Source organism: Cherax quadricarinatus, chromosome 29 (assembly GCF_038502225.1).
Source record: "Cherax quadricarinatus isolate ZL_2023a chromosome 29, ASM3850222v1, whole genome shotgun sequence".
NCBI lineage: Eukaryota > Metazoa > Arthropoda > Malacostraca > Decapoda > Parastacidae > Cherax > Cherax quadricarinatus.
In genome coordinates, this window is record NC_091320.1 from 16,681,508 (window position 1) to 16,700,081 (window position 18,574).

Sequence of the window (18,574 nt, forward strand, 5' to 3'; positions counted from 1 at the left end):
ATGTCTTTCTTGTTTATTCTGGACCCTATTTGAAAATTGGCATCTTCTGAAATTTGTGTGAAAGTGGCAAAATTGCCAATTTCTAACCACTTTATTGGATAGTTGAAATTGGTAAATGGGTGGTTTCTTGTACTCATTCGATAGAAAAAATGGAGTTTAGCGAAATAAATATGATTTTTGTCAACTAGTACACAGGAATTGGCCCAAAATAGGGCTCAAATTTGGCGGAATCGTCGATGTGTAAACATCGGCGAGACCACTAACTTTGCGAGAGCATAATTCCATAAGTTTTCCATCAAATTTCATACTTTTGGTGTCATTATGATTAGTAAAAGATTCTCTATCATTTCATAAGAAAAAATAATTTTTTTTTCCGAAAAATTTTCGACCATGAGAAAAAGTTTAGGAGAGGGCCTCTCGACCCTGAAAGGGTTAACAGAAAAGTCATCCAATATGATGGAATATGACAGAAAAACTATCCTATATGGAGTATGACAGAATAATCATCCTACATGTAGCATGACAGGAAAAACCATCCGACATAATGAAGTACAGTGGACCCCCGGTTCGTGATGCTATCGGTATCCGATAAATCCGGTATCCGATGCATTATATCGCAAAAAATTTGCCTCGGTTCCTGTTACAAAACCCGGTATGCGATGTGATTCGTACGAGACGTGTCCACGTGTGGCCTGAACTGCCCCGTGTGTGCCAGTGTTTACAAGCCAGCCACTGTGTGCGCATCTAAGGATACATTCAGTACATTCCATATTATTCATATTATCACTGTTTTTGGTGCTTGTTTCTGCAAAATAAGTCACCATGGGCCCCAAGAAAGCTTCTAGTGCAAACCCTTCGAGACCAAGGGTGCTAATGACTACTGAAATGAAGAAAGAGATAATTGCAAAGTACGAAAGTGGAGTGCGTGTGTCGGAGCTGGCCAAGTTGTATAGTAAACCCCAATCAACCATCTCAACTATAGTGACCAGGAAAATGGCAATCAAGGAAGCTGTTCTTGCAGAAGGTGCAACTGTGATTACGAAACAACGACCGCAAGTGTTAGAAAATGTTGAGACTGTTATTGATGTGGATAAATGAAAAGCAGATAGCAGGAAATAGCATCTATCAAGCGATCATTTGTGAAAAGGCTAGGCAGTTGCATGACGATTTGGTAAAGAAATTGCCTGCAACTAGTGGTGATGTGAGTGAAATTAAGGCCAGCAAAGGTTGGTTTAAAAGATTTAAGAATCGTAGTGGCATACATAGTGTGATTAGGCATGGTGAGGCTGCCAGTTCAGACCAAAAAGCAGCTGAAAAATATGTGAAAGAATTTAAGGATTACAAAAAAAGTGAAGACTTGAAACCTGAACAAGTGTTTAATTACGATGAAACAGGCCTGTTTTGGAAGAAATTGCCAAGCAGGACCTACATTACTCAGGAGGAAAAGGCACCCTCAGGACATAAGCCTATGAAAGACAGGCTTACTCTTCTGATGTGTGCCAATGCTAGTGGTGATTGTAAAGTGAAGCCTTTATTGGTGTATCACTCAGAAACTCTCAGAGCGTTCAGGCAAAAGAATATCCTCAAGGATAATTTGTGTGTGCTGTGGAGGGCAAACAATAAGACATGGGTCACTAGGGACTTTTTCTATGACTGGTTACACCATGCATTTGCCCCCAATGTGAAAAATTACCTAATTGAAAAGAAATTAGACCTTAACCCCTTGATTGTCACAACCCCCAATCCTGAGGTGTCTCCTGGTGTCGCAAAATTAAAAAAAAAAAAAAAAAAAAATGAAATGACAGAGAATCTTTTCCTGATTGTAATGACACCAAAAAAACGAAATTTGATGGAAAACTGACAGAATTATGCTCTCGCAAAGTTAGCGACCTTGGCAATATTTACAAACAAGCGATTTCGCCCACTTTGACCCCTATTTTCGGCTAATTCCATTGTACCAGTCGACCAAACTCACAGCTATTTCTTTAGAACTCTGTTTTTTCTATCGATTGAGTACAAGAAACTGCCCATTTACCGATTTCAACTACCCAATAACGTGGTCAGAAATTTGCAATTTATCCAATTTCAAGAAAATTAAAAAATATGACAATTTCAAAATAAGGTCCAGAATGAACAATACAGACTTTCCTGGCTCTAAAATAACATTTTCTTTGTTCATCAATCATGTCTCCAGGCCCCCCTGATATTACTCTTGCTTTCTATTTTGAATTTCTATTCAAACAAAAAATAGAAGATTTACTATTATGTGGACTACTCCAATACTGTAATAATTGTATAAATAACATCAACCCATTCATGACTGCATATTAGAATGGCTAGTTGGACATTTATTAGACAATGATGTCATTTGTTTACTTTTGAACATCGGCAAAAATCAAACATTTCCCCTACTTTGAGCTCCATTTCCAGGTTCTTTTTATAGTAAAATCAATCAAAATCATCTCTTTTTCTATAACATGTTTTCCATTCTATCAAACGAGACAAAGAAAATGAGAATACAACTATAAATACTATACGAAAATAGATCACAAAGTCGGCATTTTAATTAAAAAAAAAAAAAAAGGTCGGAGTTTTTTTTCTCATTATGCACTGCGTGCTCCACGATTTTTTTTATGTGGTGCACACTGACCACACAGACCCATTCACTCACATGTGGGCCTACCAGCATTCTCCTCCTTGATTTGAAGCCGCTAGAATTTATGAGAATACGTCAAACACAGTACCTCGTAAGACGTATATATACGGCCGCGACAGTCAAAGGGTTCAGTGCCTCCTGGTATTAGACAATGCCCCTGGTCATCCTACAGACTTGGCAGAGTGACTTTCTGGGGACATGAGCTTCATTAAGGTCACGTTTTTGCCTCCTAATACCACTCCTCTCCTGCAGCCCATGGACCAGCAGGTCATTTCCAACTTCAAGAAACTACACAAAATCAATGTTTGAAAGGTGCTTTGAAGTGACCACAGATACTCTATTGAATCTAAAGGGGTTTTGGAAGGATCACTTTAATATCCTCAATTGTGTAAATCTTATAGGTAAGGCTTGGGAGGGAGTGACTAAGAGGACCTTGAACTCTGCCTGGAAAAAACTGTGGCCAGAATGTGTACACAAAAGGGATTTTGAAGAGTTTGAGGCTAACCCTGAGAAGCCTATGCCAGTTGAGGAATCCACTGTGGCATTGGGGAAGTCCTTGGGGTTGGAGGTTAGTGGGGAGGATGTGGAAGAGTTGATGGAGGAGGACAATGATGAACTAACCACTGATGAGCTGCTAGATCATCTTCAACAGCAAGAGGCCACACCTGAGGAAACTGCTTCGGAGGAGGGGATAGAGAAACTGAAAAAGTTGCCTACTTCAAAGATTAAGGAAATGTGTGCAAAGTGGCTTGAAGTGCAAACATTTTTTGATGAAAATCACCCTGATACAGCTACTGCAAGCCGTGTTGGCAACCTGTACAATGACACTGTTGTGAACCACTTTAGGAAAGTCATAAAGGAACGAGAGGTACAGGCCTCTATGGACAGATATGTTGTGTGACAGAAGTCCAGTGACTCAAGCTGGTCCTAGTGGCATTAAAAGAAGAAGGGAAGTAACCCTGGAAAAGGACTTGCTACCTCAAGTCCTAATGGAGGGGGATTCCTCTTCTAAACAATAGGTTCAACACTCTCCCCTCCTCCCATCCCATCAATCATCACCAGATCTTCATTAAAGGTAAGTGTCAATTATTCTATTGTTATTATTTTATTGTTATTGTTTATTAATTTTTTTTATTAACACACTGGCCGATTCCCACCAAGGCAGGGTGGCCTGAAAAAGAAAAACTTTCACCATCATTCACTCCATCACTGTCTTGCCAGAAAGGTGCTTTACAATACAGTTTTTAAACTGCAACATTAACACCCCTCCTTCAGAGTGCAGGCACTGTACTTCCCATCTCCAGGACTCAAGTCCGGCCTGCCGGTTTCCCTGAATCCCTTCATAAGTGTTACTTTGCTCACACTCCAACAGCACGTCAAGTATTAAAAACCATTTGTCTCCATTCACTCCTATCAAACACGCTCACGCATGCCCGCTGGAAGTCCAAGCCCTTCGCACACAAAACCTCCTTTACCCCCTCCCTCCAACGTTTCCTAGGCCGACCCTTACCCCGCCTTCCTTCCACTACAGACTGATACACTCTTGAAGTCATTCTGTTTCGCTCCATTCTCTCTACATGTCTGAACCACCTCAACAACCCTTCCTCAGCCCTCTGGACAACAGTTTTGGTAATCCCGCACCTCCTCCTAACTTCCAAACTACGAATTCTCTGCATTATATTCACACCACACATTGCCCTCAGACATGACATCTTCACTGCCTCCAGCCTTCTCCTCGCTGCAACATTCATCACCCATGCTTCACACCCATATAAGAGCGTTGGTAAAACTATACTCTCATACATTCCCCTCTTTGCCTCCAAGGACAAAGTTCTTTGTCTCCACAGACTCCTAAGTGCACCGCTCACCCTTTTCCCCTCATCAATTCTATGAGTCACCTCATCTTTCGTAGACTCATCCGCTGACACGTCCACTCCCAAATATCTGAATACATTCACCTCCTCCATACTCTCTCCCTCCAATCTGATATCCAATCTTTCATCACCTAATCTTTTTGTTATACTCATAACCTTACTCTTTCCTGTATTGTTGTTATTGTAATTATTCTATTGCATTAAACTTAATATTTCATGTGGTAAAACTTTTTTTTTTCATACTTTTGGGTGTCTTGCATGGATTAATTTGATTTCCATTATTTCTTATGGGAAAAATTGATTCGCTTTCCGATAATTTTGGTTTACGATGAGGTCTCAGGAACAGATTCATATCGCGAACCGGGGGTCCACTGTATGACAGAAAAGCCATCCTATGGGGTATGACAGGAAAACCATCCTACATGAAGTATGGCAGGAAAACCATCCTACATGAATTATGACAGGAAAACCATCCTACATGAAGTATGACAGGAAAACCATCCTGAATGTTGGATTATGACAGAAAAATCATTATATGTGATGGAACAAGACAGCAAAACCATCGTGTTTGATGGAGTATGAGCAGGGTGACCATCGTGTTTGATGGAGTATGAGCAGGGTGACCATTGCGTTTGATGGAGTATGAGCAGGGTGACCATCATGTTTGATGGAGTATGAGCAGGGTGACCATCGTGTTTGATGGAGTATGAGCAGGGTGATCACAGTGTATGATGGAGTATGAACAGGGTGATCACAGTGTATGATGGAGTATGAACAGGGTGATCAATGTGTATGATGGAGTATGAACAGGGTGATCAATGTGTATGATGGAGTATGAACAGGGTGATCAATGTGTATGATGGAGTATGAACAGGGTGATCACAGTGCATGATGGAGTATGAGAACGGCAACCATCCTGCTGAGTACAGTGTACTATTTTACTCTACACGATTTCATTCCTTGAATAGCATTGTTTACAATCAAAGTAAACTACCGAGGTTTTATTAATATTTTAATTGGCAACTTTGTAACCTGCCATTTAACCCTTTCAGGGTCCGTCCCGTAGATCTACGGCTTTACGGTGAGTGTCCAAACCGTAGCTCTACGCCATGAGCTCAGCTCACTCTGATAAACTGTGAGTGGTACATTTGGGCCTAGATATGAGAGAATACATCTATGTGGTATGTGTGCACCACATAAAACAGATCCTGCAGCACACTGTGTATAATGAGAGAAAAAAACTGAAATCATGATTTTTCGATTAAAACAGCAACTTTGCAGTGTTTTTTCGTATGTTTTTTATAGTTGTATTTGCGATTTCTTGGTCTCATTTGATAGAATGGAAGACATATTACAGAAATAGAGATGATTTTGATTGGTTTTAGCACTGGAAATGGCTTGAAACTGAGCTCAAAGTAGCGGAAATGTTAAATTTTTGCCGATATTCAAGAGTAAACAAACGACCTCACACATCTAATACACGTCAGCTGGTGGGTCTAATATACATTCACAAATATGTTGATGATATTTATACAATTATTACAGTATTGCATAACAGTAAATCTTCTATTTCTTGGTGTGAATAAAAATTCATTATGAGAATAAAAAATCAAAATGGAATTTATTTGTAAAGCCTCAAAACATAACTAATGAACAGAGGAAATGTTAGTTTAGTGCCAGGAATGCCTACATTGTTTATTCTGGACCCTATTTTGAAATTGGAATATTTTGAACTTTGTGTTAAATTGGCCAAATTAACAATTTTCCATCACTTTATTTTGTAGTTGAAACAGTTGACTTGGCGATTTCTTGTGCTCAATCGATAGAATAGAAGTAATACTAGTGAAATAGCTAAGAATCTGGTTGATTGGAATAATGTAATTGGCCTAAAATGGGAGTCAAAGTCGGCAAAATCGCCGATTCGTAAATATCGCTGACACATCAAAATTCGCGAGAGCATAATTTCGTCAATTTTCCACCAAATTTCGTACTTTTTGTTTTATTACCTTCACAAAAAGATTCTCTACGATTTCATAAGAAAAAATAAATTTTTTTTTTTAAATTCTTGGACACTGGTGCGTGACTCCAGATTTGGGCCTTGGACCCTGAAAGGGTTAATAACATTTCAAGTCCGGTACTGGGTACTTGTTTCCCTATTTTTTGTGCTTTAACCCTTTCAGGGTCCGTCCCGTAGATCTACGGCTTCACGTTGAGTGTCCAAACCGTAGATCTACGCCAAAATTCTAGTGCCGTCAAATTTAGCGCAAAAACGCTCATAGGCCTACATGAGAGAACGGGTCTGTACGGTGGGTGTGCGCCATAAACAAAAAATCTAGGCGCCCGCATAGCATTGTGGGAACGCCGGCTCAGTTACCCTTGTTCACCATGCCTCGTCGCAAGGCAGCTCTCACTCCCCGGAAAATTGGGACTCTCATCTTCCTATCTGATAGTTCTGACACTGATGGAAGTGGAAATGAAGACGAATTCTATGGCTTTGATCAGTTAGTGACTGAAAGGAATGACCAGGATATCGATAATAGTGCAGAAAACACTGACGATCCTCAACCTTCTACCTCTGGTGTGGGCACTCGTCAGTCACGGTCGGTTGTACCTCAACGAAAGAGAAAACTATTATTTTCGCGTGGCCAGGCCACTGACTTCAGTAATGATGATGATAGTGACGTAAATTGTGATTTTATTGCTCTTGACGATCATTCGAGTAGTGATAGCGAGGAATCATATTCACCAGTGAAGCGTCGGTATGTACGCCGCTGCATGCGCTCGGGTAGTGTACCCTATGCCGTGCCCAGGGGACGGAGTACATCTCGTGGCCCTACACCAGGTATAGATAGTGATAGTGAGGATGATGTGGCTACACTTGGCATGGATAGACCACAGGCATCACTAGATGGTGGTAGTGGTGATAGTAGTGCCATGGCCATGCGCGACTCACCAGCCCAGGCTGGGACCCACGCTGCTGACTCCGCAGTTCAAGGACAAAGCGGAGCGTCAGCCACCAGCCAACCACAATTACCCGCACAACCAGCCTATGATGTCCAGTATCCACCAGCAAACCGTATCTGGGATTGGCAGCAACATCCAAATTTTGTTCCCAAGCCCCACCACTTTGATGACTCTGAAAGTGGAATTCTACCAACTTGTCCCCTTGGAAACACTGCAAATGAACTGGAATTCTTTGAATTATTCTTTGACCAGCCATTGATGGAAACTATTGTCAGGGAAAGTAAATACGATCATATCACCACAGTCAAGACTACACCGGTGGAAAGAGACGACTGTTGCAGAAATGTATTTGCTTTTTGCAACAATAATGCTTATGCCTCATGTCTAAGCATAATATAAAAGCATACTGGTCCACAGATCGGCTAATTTCTACCCCAGTCTTCAGTGAAATCATCCCAGTGAACAGGTTTATCTTACTGTTACATATGTTGCACTTCTCTGACAAAACCAGGCCTGACAGAAGTGACAGGTTATACAAGATTAGAAATGTTTTTATATATCTCAAACAAAAGTTCAGCATATACTTTTATCCATTCAAGAATCTTGTAACTGACGAGTCTTTGATTTTGTTCGAAGGTAGGCTGTCATTCAAGCAGTATATACCGAGCAAGAGGAAACGCTTTGGTATAAAACTGTTTGTACTCTGTGACTGTGACAGTGGCCTGGTATTGGATATTGTTGTATACACGGGAAGTAAAACATTGAAAGATACCAAGATGTTATTGGGTATCTCAGGTGACGTAGTGAGAAACATGATGGCACCTTATCTTGGTAAGGGGCATACATTATATACCGATAACTGGTACACAAGCCCATTACTCAGTGATTTCTTGCGAGTGAACAAGACAGATGTGTGTGGCACAGTGCGTTCTAATCGTAAACATATGCCCAGGCTCAACGCAGGTGCTCGTGGTGATGACGTGCAGGTGTTTACTGCCAATGACATCATGGCATTACGGTGGCATGACAAACAAGATGTCACATTGTTAACAACCATTCACCGGAATGAAATGCAAGACAGTGGCAAAGTTGATTGAGTGACTAATGAACGTATTCAAAAACCAGTGACAGTGATTGATTATACACAAAACAGGCGCTTGGTTGACAAATGTGACATGCAGATTGGCTTTGTTGATTGTGTTCGTAAAAGTTACAAGTGGTACAAGAAACTTTTCTTCCATCTCATGGACATTTCAATGCTCATTGCACATAATATGTACCAAATGAAGACTGGCAACAGACCACCATATGGTGAATTTTGTTTGTCTGTTGTCAGACAACTCATAATGAAGTACCAGGTAACAACACCTGTTATACAACAAGGTCCTTGAACTCCTCAGGATATACCCAAGCGTTTGAGGAGGGAAGGTGATCATTTCATAAGACAGCTTCCTTCAACTCAGAAGAAATTTGGTCAGAAGAGATGCATCGTCTGTGCACAAACAAAACGACGGCAACAAAGACGCAAAGACACTCGGTTTATGTGTGAGGATTGTGAGGTGCCTCTGTGCATGGTGCCTTGTTTCAAGGAGTTCCACAAGTTCCAGCAGTTCTAAAACCATGTCCGGTGATTGTAAATATGTAAATATATGACAGAACATTAGTATTGTACAAGATTTGTGCATGTTTATTGTAATAAACAACAGTGGTAAACAATAATATGATAATAACTTTAGTGCAGTTATTGTGTTCAATACAGTGAGTTTATATATATATATATTTTTTTTCAACAAGTCGGTCGTCTCCCACCGAGGCAGGGTGACCCAAAAAAGAAAGAAAATCCCCAAAAAGAAAATACTTTCATCATCATTCAACACTTTCACCACACTCACACATTATCACTGCTTTTGCAGAGGTGCTCAGAATACAACAGTTTAGAAGCATATACATATAAAGATACACAACATATCCCTCCAAACTGCCAATATCCCAAACCCCTCCTTTAAAGTGCAGGCATTGTACTTCCCATTTCCAGGACTCAAGTCTGACTATATGAAAATAACCGGTTTCCCTGAATCCCTTCACTAAATATTACCCTGCTCACACTCCAACAGATCGTCAGGTCCCAAGTATCATTCGTCTCCATTCACTTCTATCTAACACGCTCATGCACGCTTGCTAGAAGTCGAAGCCCCTCGCCCACAAAACCTCCTTTACCCCCTCTTTCCAACCCTTTCGTGGACGACCCCTACCCCTCTTTCCTTCCCCTATAGATTTATATGCTTTCCATGTCATTCTACTTTGATCCATTCTCTCTAAATGATCAAACCACCTCAACAACCCCTGTTCTGCCCTCTGACTAATGCTTTTATTAACTCCACACCTTCTCCTAATTTCCACACTCCGAATTTTCTGCATAATATTTGCACCACACATTGCCCTTAGACAGGACATCTCCACTGCCTCCAACCGTCTCCTCGCTGCTGCATTTACCACCCAAGCTTCACATCCATATAAGAGTGTTGGTACTACTATACTTTCATACATTCCCTTCTTTGCCTCCATAGATAACGTTTTCTGACTTCACATATAGCTCAACGCACCACTCACCTTTTTTCCCTCATCAATTCTATGATTAACCTCATCCTTCATAAATCCATCCGCCGACACGTCAACTCCCAAGTATCTGAAAACATTCACTTCTTCCATACTCCTCCTCCCCAATTTGATATCCAATTTTTCTTTATCTAAATCATTTGATACCCTCATCACCTTACTCTTTTCTATGTTCACTTTCAACTTTCTACCTTTACACACATTCTCAAACTCATCCACTAACCTTTGCAATTTTTCTTTAGAATCTCCCATAAGCACAGTATCATCAGCAAAAAGTAACTGTCAATTCCCATTTTGAATTTGATTCCCCATAATTTAATCCCACCCCTCTCCCGAACACCCTAGCATTTACGTACTTCTTTTACAACCCCATCTATAAATATATTAAACAACCATGGTGACATTACACATCCCTGTCTAAGACCTACTTTTACCGGGAAGTATTCTCCCTCTCTTCTACACACCCTAACCTGAGCCTCACTATCCTCATAAAAGCTCTTTACAGCATTTAGTAACTTACCACCTATTCCATATACTTGCAACATCTGCCACATTGCTCCTCTATCCACTCTATCATATGCCTTTTCTAAATCCATAAATGCAATAAAAACTTCCCTACCTTTATCTAAATACTGTTCACATATATGCTTCAATGTAAACACTTGATCTACACATCCCCTACCCACTCTGAAGCCTCCTTGCTCATCCGCAATTCTACATTCTGTCTTACCTCTAATTCTTTCAATTATAACCTTACCGTATACTTTTCCTGGTATATTCAGTAAACTTATTCCTCTATAATTTTTACAATCTCTATTGTCCCCTTTCCCTTTATATAAAGGGACTATACATGCTCTCCGCCAATCCCTAGGTACCTTCCCCTCTTTCATACATTTATTAAACAAAAGTACCAACCACTCCAACACTATATCCCCCCTTGCTTTTAACATTTCTGTCATGATCCCATCAGTTCCAGCTGCTTTACCCCCTTTCATTCTACGTAATGCCTCACGTACCTCCACCACACATTCTGCTCTTCTTCACTCCTAAAAGATGGTATACCTCCCTGGCCAGTGCATGAAATTACCACCTCCCTTTCTTCCTCAACATTTAAAAGTTCCTCAAAATATTCTCGCCATCTACCTAATACCTCCCTCTCCCCATCTACTAACTCCCCTACTCTGTTTTTAACTGACAAATCCATACTTTCCCTAGGCTTTCTTAACTTGTTTAACTCACTCCAAAATTTTTTCTTATTTTCATTAAAACTTGTTGACAGTGCCTCTCCCACTCTTTCATCTGCTCTCCTTTTGCACTCTCTCACCACTCTCTTCACCTCTCTTTTACTCTCCATATACTCTGCTCTTCTTATAACACTTCTGCTTTGTAAAAACCTCTCGTAAGCTACCTTTTTCTCTTTTATCACACCCTTTACTTCATCATTCCACCAATCACTCCTCTTTCCTCCTGCCCCCACCCTCCTATAACCACAAACTTCTGCCCCACATTCTAATACTGCATTTTTAAAACTATTCCAACCCTCTTCAACCCCCCCACTACTCATCTTTGCACTAGCCCACCTTTCTGCCAATAGTCACTTATATCTCGCCCGAACTTCCTCCTCCCTTAGTTTATACACTTTCACCTCCCTCTTACTTGTTGTTGCCACCTTCCTCTTTTCCCATCTACCTCTTACTCTAACTGTAGCTACAACTAAATAATGATCCGATATATCAGTTGCCCCTCTATAAACATGTACATCCTGGAGCCTACCCATCAACCTTTTATCCACCAATACATAATCTAACAAACTACTTTCATTACTGTTAGGTAAGACACATATGCAACAGTTAGGTATCTTTATTTTGAAACGTTTCGCCTACACAGTAGGCTTCTTCAGTCGAGTACAGAAAAGTTGATAAAAGCAGAAGATACTTGAAGACGATGTAATCAGTCCATCACCCTTAAAGTTTTGAGGTGGTCAGTCCCTCAGTCTGGAGAAGAGCATTGTTCCGTTGTCTCAAAACTTTAAGGGTGATGGACTGATTACATCGTCTTCAAGTATCTTCTGCTTCTATCAACTTTTCTGTACTCGACTGAAGAAGCCTACTGTGTAGGCGAAACGTTTCAAAATAAAGATACCTAACTGTTGCATATGTGTCTTACCTAACAATCTGTCGGTATTTTATACCATTTTAATGTTCATACTTTCATTACGTGCTACATCATACCTTGTATATTTATTTATCCTCTTTTTCATAAAATATGTATTACTTAATACCAAATTTCTTTCTACACATAGCTCAATTAAAGGCTCCCCATTTACATTTACCCCTGGCACCCCAAATTTACCTACTACTCCCTCCATAACATATATATATATATATATATATATATATATATATATATATATATATATATATATATATATATAGTTTATACATATTTATATGTATATATATATATATATTTATATATGTGTATATGTATATATATATATATATATAGTTTATATATATATATATGTATATATATATATATTTATATATATATATATATATATATATATATATATATATATATAGTTTATATATATATATATATATATATATATATATATATATATATATATATATATATATATATATATATATATATATATATACACATTATATACAGTATTGGTCTCACAGGCCACAAATGTTAGTAGGAAAAGAAAAAAATTGGAAAAGAAAAGAAAAAACTACAAAAAACTGCTAAATAAAGTAATGCGCGTATGTGGAAATCGTCGATGTTGCTGCCACCAGGTCATTTTGGACAAACTTCTTGGCACTGTATCTCGGTAAGTACTGATCAGAATTTTTTTTTTTGTCTTATTACCTTCACAAAAATATGCTCTTTAATTCTGTAAGAAAAAAAATTTACTTTTTTTTTTCAAAATTTCTTGGACACTAGAGCACCACTTCAGATTTTGGCCTTGGACCCTCAAGGGGTTAAACACTGAAGTTTACTGCAATTTATTTACAGAACTCGTGTCACTTCACAAGTTCACTCGTGTAATTTTCCTCACTCAACTGCAACAATATCTCGAGATATACAACAGTTTGTATACAGCTTGGAGCACTAGGCCCACCAATAGTGGCACATACACACTACCAATATAACCTCTCCTCACTTAGCCACATATTCGTTTACCGATGACTTGGACTTACGACGGGCTCTCTGACCAGTATGCATACCTAAATATTGTACGTATATTACAGCTGATTTCTTCTATTCTGTTTATTACAATATACAGCACATTACTGTATAAACATTTAAAAATATAACAGTAATGTTATAAATGGTGCAAAGGTGACATTAAAACAATATAAAAAAAATGACTGACATAAACTCGCTACCATTATACGTAGTATTCCCCTCACTTAGCGACGAATTTATTTACCGACGTGGTCTTAGGAACGGAACTCCGTCGTAAAGTGAGGAGAGGCTGTATATATCAGTGAGGCTGATACTGCAGCAATACAAGCATATACAAAATTATCTAAAGACTACATTTAGATAAATTCTGAAGAGTGAAGTGTAGCATGTACGCACCAGAAATATGTCATTGTACCATCATCAAAGAAGTCTGTTTCTGTGGTCTTCTCTGCCTCCCAGTCATGCACTGGGGCACTTGCAATTGGCGTGAGCTCTGGGCATGATGAATCACCATGGGAGACATCACAAGACAGCTCTCCATCACCAAGAACTCCATCCACTTCGCTCATAACTTCTTCCTTCCTCTTCATCTTTCTGTCGAAGAGAAAAGTTTGTCTTTAGAGCTTTAGTTTAATTGACTCACAAATGTTTGAATGCAATTCCTATTAACATAGGTGACCACAGAGCAATTTTCCTTTAAACTGAACTGAAAACTACTTGCCAACTTTGCAAACAACCTAGAAAATTTTGGCTCCTGAGGTGATATAATTAACAAATAGTACCTAAATTATAGTAAAAACTCTTGAATACAGTTCAATATAGTTTATATACCATTTTGACATTTTTTCTTTAAAATACATGTATATGTAATATTTTAACTTTCAATTAATTACACTGTACAGTATACCATTAATGATGAGCAACTGTGAGAATAATAATATAGTATATACATGGTGTAGTTAAATAAAAGTTGTTTAAATTTATTTCTTGTATTATTATAGTCACAGAAAGCATTAAATCCAGGTGGATCATTTGACATTGCATAACAAAGGAATGCTGATATTAAAAAGCAGAACCATGAACAAAGGAAAGTATCATTTGTTAGGAACATCAGCTTCAGTTAATAAGTCATAAAAGGAGAGGTCAAAAATGAAGCAAAATTATTCCTTGATGACCAGGCCTACCAATCAAAAGACACTAATGTTGATATAATTTGACAATGCTCAGAGTGGTGCAGGTCATCTCTCCATTACATGACCATGTAACTTTTATGTCCAATATAGAGTTACAAGTTTACTATTGCCCTTAAGTGACAGCAATAAGATGATGGTCAGAAGCCAAATTATGTATAGTTGCAAGTTCATTGCCTCATAACAAACATTTGTAAGCTACCAATGGAATACAGTAAGATCTTATTTTGTCTCCATTATGAGACATCAGTGAATAACTTCACTACAGCACTAGGTTCCACTGACTGGCTCACAGAATTTACCAATGACAGAGGCATTGACAAACGGGTAAAAAATTTTCTACAAAAAATACAAAGCCTTTAAAAGAAACACTGTTTTCTACATACTTAGCAGAACACAACAAAGAGACTAGGTAGTCCAAGGCTAACAAATAGCATCCTCATATCCACAGATTCAAAATTCATATTTTGTTTCTTTATAAAGCTTACAATGTGAGAGTTACATATTACAAAATATAAAAAATATAAAGTACAGGTTGGCCATCACTAATCCAGTTCCATCAGTAATCTAGCACTAATTTCGGCTAGCATAACTTCAAATTTCCGGGGTCGCCACACCAACCTGCCGCTACCGTTTAGTGATGCTACTTTTTTGTTTATTTATTTATTAATTAGAACATGATACAGAGAAGTACAAAGTAATACAGTAATTAAAGAGCAACCTGCCAAAGTTCCTTGTATGCAAAGCATTATGGGCAGGCTTAAAATTAACTTAAGATTAACTAAGCAATGATATATTCATAAGTCATAAGTCATTCCAATTTCTTTATCTCCATTTATTGTTATAAGCTGTTCACTTTTAGCCCTAGCCATGGTTCCAACAAATAAAAGAAATGCTTCTCATTGTGTAAAACACATACACCGCACATCGTCTATAAAAGATAAGGTGGCTTTGAAGCCACTGTCAGTCGCCATGAGCTCAGCTCACTCAGCTGTGACTAATGAAAAGAGAAAATGTTATTTTAGTGCCAGAAATGTCTGTCTGCACTGTTTATTCTGGACCCTATTTTGAAATTGGCATCTCTTGAAATTTGTGTGAAACTGGCCCAATTACAGTGGACCCCCGACTTACGATCAGCTCCCAACTTGAACAATTATGTACGTGTATTTTTGCAAGTGCTTTTTTAAGTGTATTTTTGGGGGTCTGAGACAGATAAATCTAATTTACAATATTCCTCATGGGAGCAAATTCATTCGGTAACAGCACCCAAACAGCCTCCTGGAACGAATTAATATCGTAAGCCGGGGGTCCACTGTACTGATTTCTGACCACTTTATTGGGTAGTTGAAATAGGTAAATGGGTGGTTTCTTGTACTCAATCGACAGAATAGAAGGAATACTAGTGAAATACCTATGACTTTGGTAGACTGGAAAAATGGAATGGGCCAAAAATAGGGCTCAAAGAGGGTGAAATTGCCAATGCGTAAATATCTCCATTGGGTTAAGTGGCTTCTAACCTAACCACTCTGTAATCCAGCAAAAATCACTAAACCAGCACCCTACAGGTCCCAATGGTGCTGGATTAGTGATGGTCAACCTATAGTAGGCACAGTAATGAGTGCATACGTATACTGTATATTAAGCAAATTTAAACTCTTGAAGAGTTGGAGAGATGGAGTGTTGTCTGGCACAGGAATGGGCGATAGTCCGCACAGCAGCTTTTTGTTGGGTTATTAATGGTTTAAGATGATTTGCTGTGGTAGATCCCCAGGAACAAATACCATAGATGAGGTAAGGGTAGATCAGAGAGTGGTATAGTGTAAGAAGTGTTGTTTGGGGGTACATAGTACCATATCTTGGAGAGGATGCCTACTGTTTTAGAGACCTTCTTGGCAATGTGTTGGATGTGAGTTAAATTTCAAGTTGCAGTCAAGATGTAGACCTAAAAATTTGACCTCAGTGTGCCTTAAAATGGGAGCACAATTGATCATTTTGTTAAGTTGGATATCTGAAGCTCTGTTTCCAAATAGCATGTACAGTAGTGTGTTTTTTCTATATTAAGGGTGAGTTTGTTGGTAGTCAACCTGGTAGCTATTTTTAGTAGCTCGTCATTAACAGTGTCACCAAGAGTAGTTGGATTTGAGTGGGAGAAGACAAAAGTCATGTCATCTGCAAACAGTACAGGTTTAAGGAGATGAGATAAATTGGGGAGAGTGTTGATGTAAATGAGAAAAAGCAAAGAGCCATAAGAGTGCCTTGGGGCACTCTTAGGTCTACAGGCTGGGTTAATGAAGTTATACCATTGATGGAGACATACTGGTGTCTATTTCTAAGATAAGATTTTAGGTATGCAAGGGCATGTCCTCTGACCCCATAATGTACTAGTTTAAGGTGCAAGATATTGTGGTCCACTGTATCGAATGCGTTCTGCAGGTCTATAAGGAGTCCCAGAGGATATTCATTTCTTCGAGAGCTGCATAAAACAGTTCAAGCATTTGCATAATTGCGTCATTCGTACTTTTTTCAACCTAAAACCAAACTGGGTGGGGTTGATTAGTGATTCTCTTATCACTAAACAAAATGAAGGAAAATTTCTAGGGCTGTTCCTTGATAGCAACTTGAAATTCAACACACACTTCCAATTGGCATCCTCTCCAAGATAAGTTACTATATACCTCAAATAGCACTACTTACATTATACTAAACTCTAATCTATCCCTACCTCACCTACTCTTATTTATGCCTGGGGGATCCACAACAGTGCATCACCTAAGACAATAACAACCTAACAAAATGTGACAGTACAAATGATCACTCAGTCTACTGCCAGACAACACACTCCCCAATCATACCCATCACTCATACTACTGCACATACCACAGATAGAGGAATGTTGGGAGGTTTTATGCAAATAATCACTCGCTCAGCTATTAGGGCTTGGAATTTTGTTAGCAAGACTTGATCCTATGGTTGAGAAGAAATCATTTATCTTACTAGCTGTTTTAATAGGCTGGAGCTGTGATTCATTGGGTTTAGTTAGGGCAATGTCTAGTTTTGGTCAGCTTTGGAGTGTATTATTCTCTCCCAGGATCTGGGAGAGAATAATACAGTTGCTTGGACTTTCTTATTAGTTTAGCGAGGATTGACATTTGGTTTTTCCTAAGTTCTTCAGCTATTAAGCCGTCTCTATATTGTTTTTCCTAGTGATGTTTTTTTATCTATGGGTCTAAGGATGCTGTCTCTCAATCATGTGCAACCTAGTCTTTGACTAGTGATCTGCTTCGTTTTTATAGGACAATGTTTGTTATACAGGCTATCAGTGGCAGCTCGTCCACAGGAGCTGAAGAGCTGCAGTCCCCCCAGATGCTCACTGCCAGACATATGACTTCATCAACCTTACACTAAAATAATTTGCAGCTGACAAATATATTACAGGAAAAAATCTGTTGTATGTTGTTTTCAGTGCATTTATAAGTGAATTTTTTATTTTTTTTTTTTTTTGCTGAAATGAGATAAAAAATGAATAAAAATAGAAGTTTGATGTGGTATGAAAGTATAGGTATTACTGGCACTACGAGCTGCCAATGCAGGCTATGTATTTTTTTGTAGAAAAAGTCTGTCCATTTGTCAACACCTCTGTCATTGGCAAATTCTGCGAGCCAGTTAACTGAACTTAACACTGAAGTGAAGTTACTCACTGATGCCTCATTATGGAGTCAAAACTACATTCCAATGGTTGCATAGAAATGTTTGTTAGGAGGAAGATGGGGTAGTGGTCAGTAGTGTTGTCAGTGATTATCTCTGATTTGAGGGGAACTAATATATTTGTCCATATAGGATCAATTATGGTTGCACTTGTCTCAGTTAACCCTCAAGTAGCAAACTTCATAAAAACTATGAACTTCTCGCAACTACCATCTATAACTAAGCCAACAAGAATCTCTGAGACAAGTGCCTCATTACTTGACCATATCTGGACCAATACTGTATCCCCACGAAAAGCAGAGATAATAAAAAATAACACCACAGACCACTACCCTGCATTCCTCATAACCAACTTATGTAAACTGCCT

General features: G+C 38.8%; 1 protein-coding gene across 1 annotated transcript in view; it reads right to left on the minus strand.

The window, feature by feature from the left end:
• Positions 1-18,574, minus strand: part of LOC128690516 (phosphatidylserine synthase 2) — a gene marked incomplete in the record, with an annotated part of 412,859 nt that overhangs the window by 381,073 nt on the left and 13,212 nt on the right. The window contains 1 exon segment of the mRNA XM_070089624.1: positions 13,708-13,905. Coding sequence (XP_069945725.1) covers positions 13,708-13,901 — 194 coding nt within the window.